The sequence below is a fragment of the Cervus canadensis genome, chromosome 32, assembly GCF_019320065.1.
Source record: "Cervus canadensis isolate Bull #8, Minnesota chromosome 32, ASM1932006v1, whole genome shotgun sequence".
Taxonomy (NCBI): Eukaryota; Metazoa; Chordata; class Mammalia; order Artiodactyla; family Cervidae; genus Cervus; species Cervus canadensis.
The window spans coordinates 37,589,456-37,601,358 of record NC_057417.1 but is presented as its reverse complement, the minus strand read 5'-3'; the positions used below and the strand labels follow the sequence as shown (position 1 = coordinate 37,601,358).

Below are 11,903 nucleotides of genomic sequence, written 5' to 3'. Positions count from 1 at the left end.
TATAAAAAATGAAGCTGAACTCATTCATAGCTGGTGGGAACATACTATTGGTACCTCCAGTTTAGAAGACAGTTGGGTGTGTCTCCCAGGCCGCCGTACAATTTGTGACATGTTTAAATCAAAATAACACCTTCGGGGCCACCCACGGGGCCTCCTGATGGCCTGAGGGGGCTATTTCTTCAGATAAGAGGCTTCCTGAGAGGCCCACCAGTCTCAGGTGAGATTCTCAGAGGTGGATACTGAGGGGAGTGAGGATGTCGTGGTGGCTGGCTGCAGCCTGCTGCTCCTTCTGAAGGGAGAGCACCATCATCCAGCCCGGGGGACCCCACCTGAAGCTGGGCTGGGGGCTGGGCGCTGGGCACCACCTCTGGCTCTGCCCCCAGCACTTCTCAGGGTTGGCGTGGGAACTTCCTCTCGTGGCCGGGAGGGGGTGCTGCCCGCGAACTGCACAGCAGCCTGGGCGGGCCAGAGCTGGGTGGGCACTGTGTGTGGGAGACCTCCTCCCCCAGGACAGGGGTGTGAAGCCCTCAGAGGCCATCCTGAAAAAAGAGGGGAGATGTGAATATTTCTTGGTTTTGTTCATTTATTTGTCGACTAGATGCCCCTCCCTCCCAGCCACGAGAAGGTCTGTCTGGGTCACTCGTGGGTCATCAGCTCTGAAAGCAGAGATCACACCCCCACACCCACCCCCTCCCCTGTCCCAGGTCCCCTCACCACATGTGGCTGCAGGGCAGGCCTGCCCATCTTCCTGGTATCGGCTCAGAAGCTCCTGGGCTCCACCCCTGCTGGCTCTATAGACTCCTGGCCAGGCCAGGCCCAGGTCCCCGTATGGGTCCCTGGAAGGGATCAGTGGGGGACACAGTGTCTTGAGGGCCAGACCTGGGCAAACAGGGCTGGTGACATATCTGGGCCCTACTGCCCCCCTCCCAGGACCTTCCTCCTCCGTCCTGCCCTCTCCACGTTCAGGGGACTAACTCTGGCCCAGAGGGAGATCCCTGGTCTCATCTGCCCAGGACAACACTGGGTCTGACATAAGCCTCCCCAGCCAAACCTATGGTTTTTCCAGGAGTCATGTATGGATGTGAGAGCTGGACCATAAAGAAGGCTGAGCGCCGAAGAATTGATGCTTTCAAATTGTGGTGCTGGAGAAGACTCTTGAGAGTCTTTTCATAAATGATCTTTCCGATCGAACTAACCTGAAAGGGTTTTGTTGTTTGCAACCAAAACCCGCATAGCACAGATGGGTGGACGATGATTTAGGAGTTAAGGAGTCGTCTTGGAACGGACGGGACGCGAGTGACCATGAGGGTGTCCAGGAAGCCACCCGGGGCCACTGAAAGTGCGGCAAGGTGTCAACTTGAACATATACACTTTTATTAGCAAAGGGGACAGAAGGGAACTGGGCCTGACTCAGCAGATGGCCCCAACTCTCGGGGGTCGTCGGCTGGGCTCAGGCCAGCCGTAGGAATGGGAGAGCCCAGAGCAGAGGAAGGAGCAGCAGCAGGAGGCAGGGGTCCAGCCTGCAAGTGTTGTTTTTGGCCAAAACCTCTCGGATCCACTTGTAGTGCGCACTGACATTGGTGTAGACACCCGGCCGGTTGGGCCTACCGCAGCCCACTCCCCAGCTCACGACTCCAACTTGATACCACAGCCCTTTCTTTTCACAGACCAAGGGCCCACCTGAGTCACCCTGGGGACCAGCATGGGTGAGCCCAGCCTGGGGTGGCGCGGGAGGGGTGAGCAGAGAGGCTGGGAGAGCAGGAGGGGCTGTGGAGCTGGGCAGACGGGGTGCAAATCCCACACCTCCCCTCCACAGAAGTGAGCAAGCCTCAGTTTCTGCATCTGCAAAGTGGAACAGTCGTCCCTACCCCTGCCCCCAGGGTGGACACGAGGCCCAGATGGAGGGCAGGGATGCAGGGTGTTTTCTGGCCGGGGCGGGGAGGGGGGTGCCTGGGGTGATGAGGTACTATGGGCCCAGAAGCGCGAGCTGGGGACGGGAGGGACACTCACAAAGCAGGAATCTTTGCCGCCTTGAGGGTCGCCAGCGCAAATCATGTCTCCCCAGATGTCAGTGCGGAAATCAGGCATTGAGAACAGGTGATTACACATGGTGGTGTTTATGATCCCGACCTGCACTTCCTGGAGGGTGTAGGGATATGGCAGACCTGCGGAGGAGTTGAGGGAACAGAGAAAGATGGCGTCCTGAGCCTCTCCTCTGCCATCAGAATGGCACAGGCTACGAAGGCATGCGCCGGGGGGACCCTGGGGCACCCACAGTACCTGGGACATTGCCCTTGACTCCTCTGCTCTAGCCCAGCACCCAGCACGTGGTGGGTGATGAACACACCACGTAAGGGCCTAGAGGAGGGACAGGCTGTTATAGTTTCCCTCACTGTAGCCTACAGACAACAGGCCCTGTTCCAGCCCCCGCTCCAGCCCCCGGGGAGAGACCTTAGCATGTCCAGGGTGGGGCTGGTGCAGCTGGGACAGTTTAGGATCTGCACAGTCCAGCGCCCAGTGCCTGCGGATGTGGGGCAGCCTGGCACGCTCTCTCTCCCCCTGCAACGCGCCTGCCCAGCCCGAGCCCAGAGCTCTACCAGGCGCTCCTGCAGCACTCCTGGGATGCAGTGCAATCAGCCTCCGTCTCGGGTAAGGAAAGATTCAGGAGGAAGGTCACCCTCCCCCAATCCTGGCAAAGCACCAGGAGCCACCAGAGCCGAATATGCATGCTAAGTTATTTCAGTCGTGTCCAACTCTTTGCAACCCTATGGACCATAACCCACCAGGTTCCTCTGTCCATGGGATTCTCTAGGCAAGAATACTTGAGTGGGTTGCCATGACCTCCTCCAGGGGGTCTTCCCAACCCAGGGACCAAACCCGGGTCTCTTACGGCTCCTGCATGGGTCAGCGGGTCGTTTACCACTAGCGCCCCCTGGAAAGCCCTGATACGAACCCAGCCCTGTCCAAAGTCTAGACCTGAATCACCTCCTTGTCCTGCAGAGGATGGTGACCCCATTAACACTGAACGCTGGTGAGGCAAGCGTTTCTTGGCTGCCAGGCGCTCTGCTAAGCCCTCACATAGGAATGCTTTTAAGCCTCAGAACTAGCCTCTCTGGTGGGAACTATTATTGCCCCATTTTACAGATGAGGAAGGTGAGGCAGAGTGAGATGAAGTGCTTTGCCCAAGATTTCCCCACTAGCACAGAGTACATCAGCTCTGGGGGTGGGGTCAAGAAGTCACCGTCTACCTGTGGGAGTGAGGGCTCAGCTGGCGCTGGGTGTGATCACCTGTCAGCTGGGAGAGGGGCAGTGTCAGGCTGGCTGGGCCGCTCAGCTCATGGCCGTCCAGCCCTTTGGACCCAAGAAGTCTACACTGGGGCACTTTCTCCAGCCCCCTGGGGTGCAAGAAAAGGATGGGGCAGGTCTCCAGTCGACTCCCCTCTCCTCGCTGGCAATGCCAGGTGTGTGGCTGGCTACCCTCTCTGGGCCAAGGAGTCCTGGCTTTTCCATGGATCCCCAGGGCCTGGGAAACTCTCCAGGCCTCTCCCGGCTTCCTCGTCTGTAAAGCAGGCATAAAGATGCTGCCAGCCTCTAGGCAGGCAGACTTCAGAAGGAAGAGAGTCCTTGGAGCCCAGAACTGTGTTGGGACACACGGTGCACCAGGGGAGCGTGGTCTATCACGGCTGCTGTGGTTGAGGGCGAGGCAGGGCCGCGATAGGCCAGGGAGCAGCGTGACCAGCAGTCTAACCCGTGAGCCCCTCTGGGGGGCCTGGGCCCAGCAGTTTCGAGGGACTCCTGGTGAGAGAGAAATGGGTGGCAGCTAATGGCAACCCACTCCAGTGCTCCTGCCTGGAAAATCCCATGGACGGAGGATCCCAGTAGGCTACAGTCCATGGGGTCACAAAGAGTCAGACATGACTGAGCAACTTCACTTTTCACTTTCACTAATGCCAGCACACGGAGCCCCGCAGAGATTGAGTGGGAACAAGGCTGGAGCGAGGCTCGAAGTTTCAAGGAGAGAGAATGAATGAGCTGGCACTCCCGGATGGGAGGGCTCCCCACTCCCACCGTCCCTGTCAGTGCAGAAGGGGTGGGGGAGCTGGAGTGGGAGGCTGGATGGAGGGGGTTGGGGGGAGCACCTTGCTGGGGTAGAAAGAAGGGCTTCCTGAAACACACACCCCTTCCCCCCGCAGCACCCAACAGACACCCAGCAGGCTGGGGGTGCTAGCCTGGGTCTTCCTCTCTGGTTTCTGGCTCATAATCTCCAGAAGAGAAGGGGAGCTTAGGGTACAGAAAGCCCTGTCTATGGGCGAGGGGCAAGAGTGGAGAGCCAGCGTGGAGAGAGCACCGAGCAGGCTGCCGCGTGAGGCTGGCGCAGCTAGAACCCGCGGGCGATGACACTGCCACCCTCGCCTGGCCCAGACGCGGCTGTCCCCAGACTCACTCAGCTCTTCTTCAACGTCTCCCCAGCCGGTCACCCAGCAGTCACTCCTGTTCTCAAACTCGGAGATGGAGGCCACGACACAGATGGGCTGGATGTACTTAGTGTAGGTGACCGAGGAGGACAGCTTCACCAGGGCGATGTCATACACCGGAGCTCCCAGATAGAAGGGGCTCAGGAAAATCTGATCCACATTGTAACGGTTGTAGTAGGCTTGCAAGTTCCAAATGGATGGTGTGGCAGACAGCTCCCCAAACTGGACCGACCAGTGAAAGGGATTTTGGTTGCTATTAAGGGAGGAGAAAGCCCTCAGGGGTCTTCAGAGGGAGGGTGGGCCACCCCAGCACGCCTGGGGCTGCTCCCTGAGCTGAGACCGCCAGGACGCTGCCCGGCTCACCCTGGACCCCATTAGCAGGTCCTCCTTCCACAAAGAGGCCAAGGTAGAAACGGGGAGAGCCCCAAGAGCCCCAGCCAAAGTCGCACACCTGGGGACTTCGGCAGGAGGGTGCCTCCCCTGCCAGCTCATCTGGCCGGTCACTCAACCACCTGTCGCCTCCAGGGCCCTGCTCTTAACAGGACCAGCAGGTTCACGGGGGCCACACAGGCTGGGCTCCAAACAGCTTCGGGGACCACTGACCCCACCAGCTGGGCTCCTGTCCAGCACTTACCTCAGCTCATTCCTCCCCCCGGGGGCACACCTCCGCTGGGAGGTGGGGTGAGGAAGGTGGAGGCTGGAGGTGCCATGTGGGGACAAATGGAGCGAGAAAGAGAACAAGACACACAAATGTTCTGGAAGAAACCGCACAGGTTTTCCTCCGGGAGCGCCCCGGGGCCTCAAGCCGGTGTATAACAGGCTGCAGCCCAGCCTGGGGCTCAGGAGCACACGAGGGCCGCGGCCACGTGGGACAGGGGCGCGTGTCTTGGCACAAACCCGGGACGCGGGGTCAGCGGGCCCCCTGCCCCCAGACTCACTTTTCAAAGCAGTGCGCGGCGGAGAGCACCCAGCGGCGGTTGAGCAGGCTCGCTCCGCAGAAGTGGGAGCCCCACAGACGCAGGCTGCCCTGCCACGGCCAGTGCCCGAGCGCTGAATCCTTTCCACCCACTATGCGTGTTGGGATGGCCCGTTGGCCACAAGGCCCTGGGATGGACAGACGGACACCAGGCTGAGCTTTGGGAGGCAGGCTTATCCTGCCCACCCTCATCTTTGGGGTGCGCGAAGGGAAGGGGCTCCCCGGGGAACCGCGCGTCCTGGGGTCGTGCCACCCAGGAAGTGTCGAACGCTGGGGACCCGCCCCCGTGGCCCCCGGGCCCCCGCCCCATCCTGCCCCCCGGCCCCCCGGGGCCCTTCAGTTACATGAGAGCATCGACGAGTTCTGAAAACCTGGAGCGGGGAGAGGGAAAGCTGAGGCGCCCTTCGCGCTCGGGCCCACGCGAGCCCTCCGCGGGGAAGCGCCTCCCGCACGCCTTACCTGGAAGCAGCAGGTCCTTGTCCCGAAAGGCTGGGGGCAGGAGACGAGATGAGCTCCCCTCTGCCTCCTCGCGCCCCAGCCGCCCCCGTCACCCCGGCTCGCGCCCGCAGCCCTCGCCCGAGCTCACCCTGCTCGGCGATTTCGATCCGCACCAGCAGCACCGCCAGCAGCTGCGCCGCCCCCTGCGGGCGCATGGCCTCGCCCCCCGCCGCCCGGCGCCCTCTCTGATCCCACCCGCTCCAGGGTCCCGCTGAGCGCCCCCTGGGGGAGAGGGAGCCGCGGGAACCCTGGCCGCCCCGGCCGGGCCGACGACCTGGCTGGTCCAAGGTTTGTTTGGGTACCTGGGACGTCACAGTGCCCGGCTTTGAGCTTGTTACTGGGACTGGTCCCCAACGACGTACCTTGCTGTGGCCCGGGAACCGGTGCGAGCCGCCGACCCTTCTCTCGTCCGCCACGCTGGGGGCCTGGCCGCCCCCCCGCTGCCCTCTGTACTAGCCACTCCTTCCTCTAGCAAGGACCTGGGCCACCGTCAGGACTGTCATGAAAGCACAGTCCCAAGTCCTCACTGAGTGCCGATTGGGGCTGGGCACTGTATTATCTGCTGTTAAAAGTGATGACCTTCCCGGGACCCACAGAATAAACGCTGGCCTGATTTGACCATCTAGGGGGCTCCTAACCTCCCTGTCTGCCCGTTGCCGCACACGGAGCGTCATCTATCTCTGCAGAGCCTACAGGTTGCTTCCACTCCTTGTGGACACTGTTGCGGGCACCAAAGTCACTTTGTGGGCACAGAGTCAAAGTCAATAATTTTTTAGGAGGATTCACAGAACTCAGAAAAGCTGTTCCTCTCCTGACTATGGTACCTTACAGTGAATGGATACAGATAACATCGGCACATGCCAAAGGTGCAGAGAAGAGTCTGGGAGAGACCGGGTGCAGGCTTCCAGCTGTCCCCTTCCAGAGGGGTCGGATGGGCACTGCTTAATTTTCCCACTCATGAACTGCTGTTAACCAGGGGCACTCACCTAAACTTTGGTGTCTGGAGTTTCTATCGGGATTTCATCGCAAAGGTATGGAGTGCCCACGTGGCTGACCTTAGTTCTCAGACTGCAGCCCCTCCAGAGGTCCAGCTGATCCAGTCTGACCCAAGGCCCCACCATAAATTACATCATTAGCACCTATCTGGAGAGGCCCCAGGACCCCAGATCTACAGACAGCCTTTTCAGGCAGGACTCTCCAAGGGCTGGATGTTATTTCCTAAGAGCTGTTAAAGGGCCAGTCCTTTCTTTAGACCATGCAGGGTTTGACCATCCTAGACCTGTTCAGTTAACCTTTTACTGCACAGCAATCAAGAATGAAGAAATGTTCACAGAAAATGTGTGCATGCAGTGGAAGGATCTATTCAAATAAACTGAACTGACTCCAGAGGAAACTGAGATATTACATGGAACAGCAGACAGCTTGAAAAATTCTAACTGGTTTCCTCAGAAAGCCTGAAGAGGTGTTTATCAGCATTAAATAAGAATTATACTACAGAAGACCAAGCAATCAGAGAACAAGAAAGAGTGTCTGGAAATTTAAAATATTGCTGAAGTAAAGCAGCTTAGCCAAACACCTGAATAAGAAAATGGACATAGCTAAAAAATGAATTGGCAAACTTGAAGACAGAGTAGTGAAACATGGAGAACTTAGAGCCAAAGTTTAAAGGGGACATATTACATGAGAGAGAAATGTAGAGACATGGAGTGACAGTCAAGACTGGTTCTTGTTGGGACTTCCCAGTCGTTAAGAATCTGCACTGCAATGCAGGGGACGAGGGTTTGATCCCTGGTTGGAGAACTAAGATCCCACATGTCGCCACAACTACTGAAGTCTGAGAGCTCTGAAGCTCACTCTGAAGTCTGAGAGACACAGCTAGACAGTCCGTGCATAGCAAAGGAAGATACCCCGCGTGACACAACTAACACCTGCCACAGCCAAACAAATAATGAAGAAAGAGTGGTTCTTGTCTATCCATTTCTCCACAATAAAAAGTGCTTTAAGTGAAATAAAATAGGGGGTTGAGAAAAGGTGACGATCAGGCCTGTCTCTAGAATCCCCATTAGCAAATCATTAGAAAGGCAGGTCGGGGGGCTTCCCTGGTGGCCCAGTCATTAAAAATCCTCCTGCCAATGCAAGTGACGCGGGAAGATCCCACATGCTGCAGGGCAACTAAGACCGTGTACCTCAACTACTGAAGCCTGTGCGCCTGGAGCCCATGCTCTGCGACAAGGGGAGTCACTGCAAGGAGAAGTCCGTGCAACTCAACAAAGAGCAGCCTCTACTGGCTGCAACTAGAGAAAGCCCACCAGTAGCAACAAGGACCTACCGCAGCCAAAGGGAGAAAAAAAAAAGCATGTCTGTACATGATATTGGTTCCATATCTATTTTTACCTCCTCAGTATCATTCTGAATAGGTGAGCAGACACTCGTGAGCACAAAAAGAGTAATTGAGAGCTTCCCTGGTGGCTCAGGGGTGAGGAATCCGCATGCCAGTGCAGGAGACATGGGTTCGATCCCTGATCTGGGAGGATCCCACATGCTGCATGCAGAGCAGCTAAGCCTGTGCACCACAACTGCTGAGCCTGTGCCTCAGAACCTGGGAGCCACAACTACTGGAGTCCGAGCACCCTAGGGCCCCTGTTCCGCCACAAGAGAAGCCGCTGCAAAGAGAAGCCCGAGCACCACAAGTAGAGAGTAGACCCTGCTCGGCACAACTAGAGAAAAGCCCGCATAGCAAGGAAGACCCAGCACACCAAAAAGAGATACATTAAATTAACACCACCAACAAAATAACAAAAGAGTTGTTGAATGGCTGTGAGTTCTAAGGGACATTTGATCAGGAGTGTCAGCGTGTCTTTATTTTTATGTTTTATTAAAAAATTTTCAGTTGAACTATAGTTGATTTACAATGCTGTGTTAGTTTCAGGTGGCAGCAAAGTGACTCCGTTTTTTGTTTGCTTTGTCAGCTTTGCCGTGTGGCATGTGGGATCTTAGTTCCCTGACCAGAGATCAAACCTGTACCTCCTGGCAGTTGGAAGCTCAGAGTCTTAATCACTGGACCAAAAGGAAAGTCCCAGGTTTATACACACACACACACACACACACATTCTTTTTCAGATTCGCTTCCATTATAGGCTATTACAAGACATTAAGTATAGTTCCCTGTGCTATACAGGAGGTCTTTGTTGGTTGTCTATTTTATATATAGCAGTATGTATATTTTAATCCCAAACTCCGAATTTATCCCTCCCCCCTTTCGTAACCATATGTTTATTTTCTATATCTGTGAGTCTGTTTCTGTTTCATAAATAAGTTCATTTGTTTCATTCTCTTTTTAGATTCCACATATAAGTGATATCATATGATGTTTGTCTTTCTTTGACTTACTTCACTTAGTATGATAATGTCTGGGTCCATCCATGTTGCTACAAATGGTATCATCTCATTCTTTTTTATTCTTCTTTAACAAAACTTTTTATTTTGGATTGGGGTATAGCTGATTACAAGGATGTCTTTACATCAGATTAGTAAATCAGATTAGTAAATGCACTGGCTCTTACATAATTCTGATAAGCTAGACATTCTCAAAATAATTTCTGGGACCAAAGAAACAAAAAATCACAAACAGGCAAGACATGTCTTTCTTTATCCCCGTAAGGTGTCAGTAAATCATGAAACTTCTGTTTGTTTGTTTTTTCCAATAACAAAAATCTGTAATACTGTTAGTGGAGGTACTTTACTATTTTACAAGGATTCCAGCAAGTCTATTCCAATAAAGGCCAAGCATAAGTAGGTTGGGTTTTCCAGGTGGTGCTAGTGGCAAAGAATCTGCCTGCCAGTGCAGGAGACATAGGAGACTCGGGAAGATTCCCTGGAGAAGGGCATGGCAGTCCACAGCAGTATTTGGCTACCAAACCCCATGGACAGAGCCTGGCGGGCTACACTCCAAAGGGTCAAAAAGAGTCAGACACGACTTAGCATGCACACATAAGTAGATTAAGAAATTTAACTTCTTGTAATTTCTTTCTAGGACTTCCCTGGTGGTTCAGATGGTAAAGCGTCTGCCTACAAGGCAGGAGACCCGGGCTTTATCCTTGGGAAGATCCCCCGGAGAAAGAAATGGCAACCCACTCCAGTATTCTTGCCTGGGAAATCCCATGGATGGAGGAACCTGGTAGGCTACAGTCCATGTGGTCGCAAAGAGTTGGACACAACTAAACAACTTCACTTTCACTTTGTTTCTTTCCATTTCTTTCTAAACATCTTTTTATTTTGTTTTGACTAAGGATATATATTGGTGGGAAAGTCGCAAGCAAGATGAAAGTGGCTGTGGACTATCACGTACCAGATACTTGCAGATAAAATAGAACCCAAGGCTCAAAGTCTTGAGAATGAGCTATGAGCCACAGGGGTATTTTACATTGGTAAGAGTTACAAGCCTCTGAAAAGATATGAGGCATGAGCTTTTATACCCCAATAACAGAGCATTTTATACCCCAATAACAATTTTTATTTTGAAATAATAAAAGTAAAACATAAGATGTTATACATAAAAATAAGACAAAAATGTTCTCAATACTCAAGAAACTAATAAATCCACAGTTTTTTTTCTCTCAGAAATCAAGAGATCAGGTAAATGAAAGAGCAATAATGCAGTACTAAGCATGACTTTGGCCTAAATCAAGCATTTGGGTGGAGAAGGAAATGGTAACCTACTCTAGTATTCTTGTCTGGAGAATCCCACGGGCTGAGGGGCCTGGTGGGGTACGTCCACGGGGTCACAAAGAGTCAGACATGACTGACAGTGAGCACATACGCAAGTATTCGGGGCTTCTCAGAGACCCACGGAGCCCCTTGGAGGGGGAGCTGCCTGCAGGCTAGGCTGATGTGAAGAGCAATCCAAGATAGGTACTTTTTTTTTTTTTTTAATCTTTTGGCTGCGCTGCACAGTATGTGGGATCTTAGTTCCCTGATCAGGGAATCAGGGTTCCTGCATTGGAAGGTGGATTCTTAACCACTGGACCAGCAGGGAAGTCCCTGGGCTTGCTCCATATCTCTTTTCCTCTTTCTCCAACCCCTATCTTTCCAGGGAAGCCTAAGGACGGGCTGGAGAAATGTAAGCCAGCCACCGGCGTAGGGAGCATAGGGCAGGGCCGTAGGTCCAGGGTCAGGGAGAAGAGGCAGGGGCGGGGGTCCTTTGGGACCTCCATCAGTCTTTCAGTTCCTTGAACGTTCACCAGCTGTGTCACACACAGTCCCTGGAGGCAGTCGACAGCTGCACATGCAAAGGACGGAACAAGATCATTTTGGATATTGCTCAGTTCTAGGAAGGAAATGGACTTCCCTGATGGTGCAGATGGTAAAGCCTCTGCCTGCAATGTGGGAGACCCGGGTTTGATCCCTGGAGAAGGAAATGGCAACCCACTCCAGTACTCTTGCCTGCATAATCCCATGGACAGAGGAGCCTGGTAGGCTATAGTCCATGGGGTTGCAAAGAGTCGCACACGACTGAGGGACTTCACTTTCACTTTCAGGAAGGAAATACAACGGGTCAGTGAGAAGGACAGTCAGTGGGGTCATATGGGCTTGACTTGAAGGCTCAGAAGAAGCTTGCCCTGTGACCATCTGGGCGAGAAGTCCGCAGGAAGAGGCCGGCCCGAGGCTGGAGCAAGCTTGGTGTTCACCAGGAAAGGACAGTTGGGGCAGGGGACAGGCAGGTTGGCGGTCAGGAGGAAGCGAGAGCTCCGGGACCATTGTCAAGGACCAGAGCAGGACCTATGTAAGCGGTCCGTTGGGTGCGGGGGAGGCAGGTGCTGGCACTGCGCCTCATCTCTTGCAAGGGGCTGCACCCAGCCCTGACCCGGGGAACTCACAGGGACTGGCCAGTCACAAGCGCTGTCTAACAAAGACCACAGAGGGGGCCTTCTTAGGGGAAACCCCACCCCTTGTTG

General features: G+C 54.5%; 1 protein-coding gene across 1 annotated transcript; it reads right to left on the bottom strand.

Annotated features, from left to right (window-relative positions):
- Nucleotides 1-1,409: 1,409 nt before the first annotated feature.
- Nucleotides 1,410-6,300, bottom strand: LOC122433372 (testisin-like). Its single transcript, XM_043456227.1, has 7 exons — nucleotides 6,038-6,300; nucleotides 5,911-5,940; nucleotides 5,796-5,822; nucleotides 5,414-5,579; nucleotides 4,445-4,728; nucleotides 2,011-2,165; nucleotides 1,410-1,690 (listed from the first exon to the last, which is right to left on the bottom strand). Exons 1-7 carry the CDS (start codon nucleotides 6,102-6,104, stop codon nucleotides 1,451-1,453), a joined length of 969 nt encoding a protein of 322 aa, XP_043312162.1. The 5' UTR covers nucleotides 6,105-6,300; the 3' UTR covers nucleotides 1,410-1,450.
- Nucleotides 6,301-11,903: the final 5,603 nt, after the last annotated feature.

Excerpts from the sequence above, each read along its gene's own strand:
- LOC122433372 (XM_043456227.1), bottom strand. The coding sequence starts at position 6,104 with ATGCGCCCGCAGGGGGCGGCGCAGCTGCTGGCGGTGCTGCTGGTGCGG. Across the intron at positions 4,729-5,413 it reads GCCGCGCACTGCTTTGAAAA|CAACCAAAATCCCTTTCACT; the intron begins GTGAGTCTGGGG and ends CTCCCTTAATAG. Across the intron at positions 2,166-4,444 it reads AGACGTTGAAGAAGAGCTGA|GTCTGCCATATCCCTACACC; the intron begins GTGAGTCTGGGG and ends ACTCCTCCGCAG.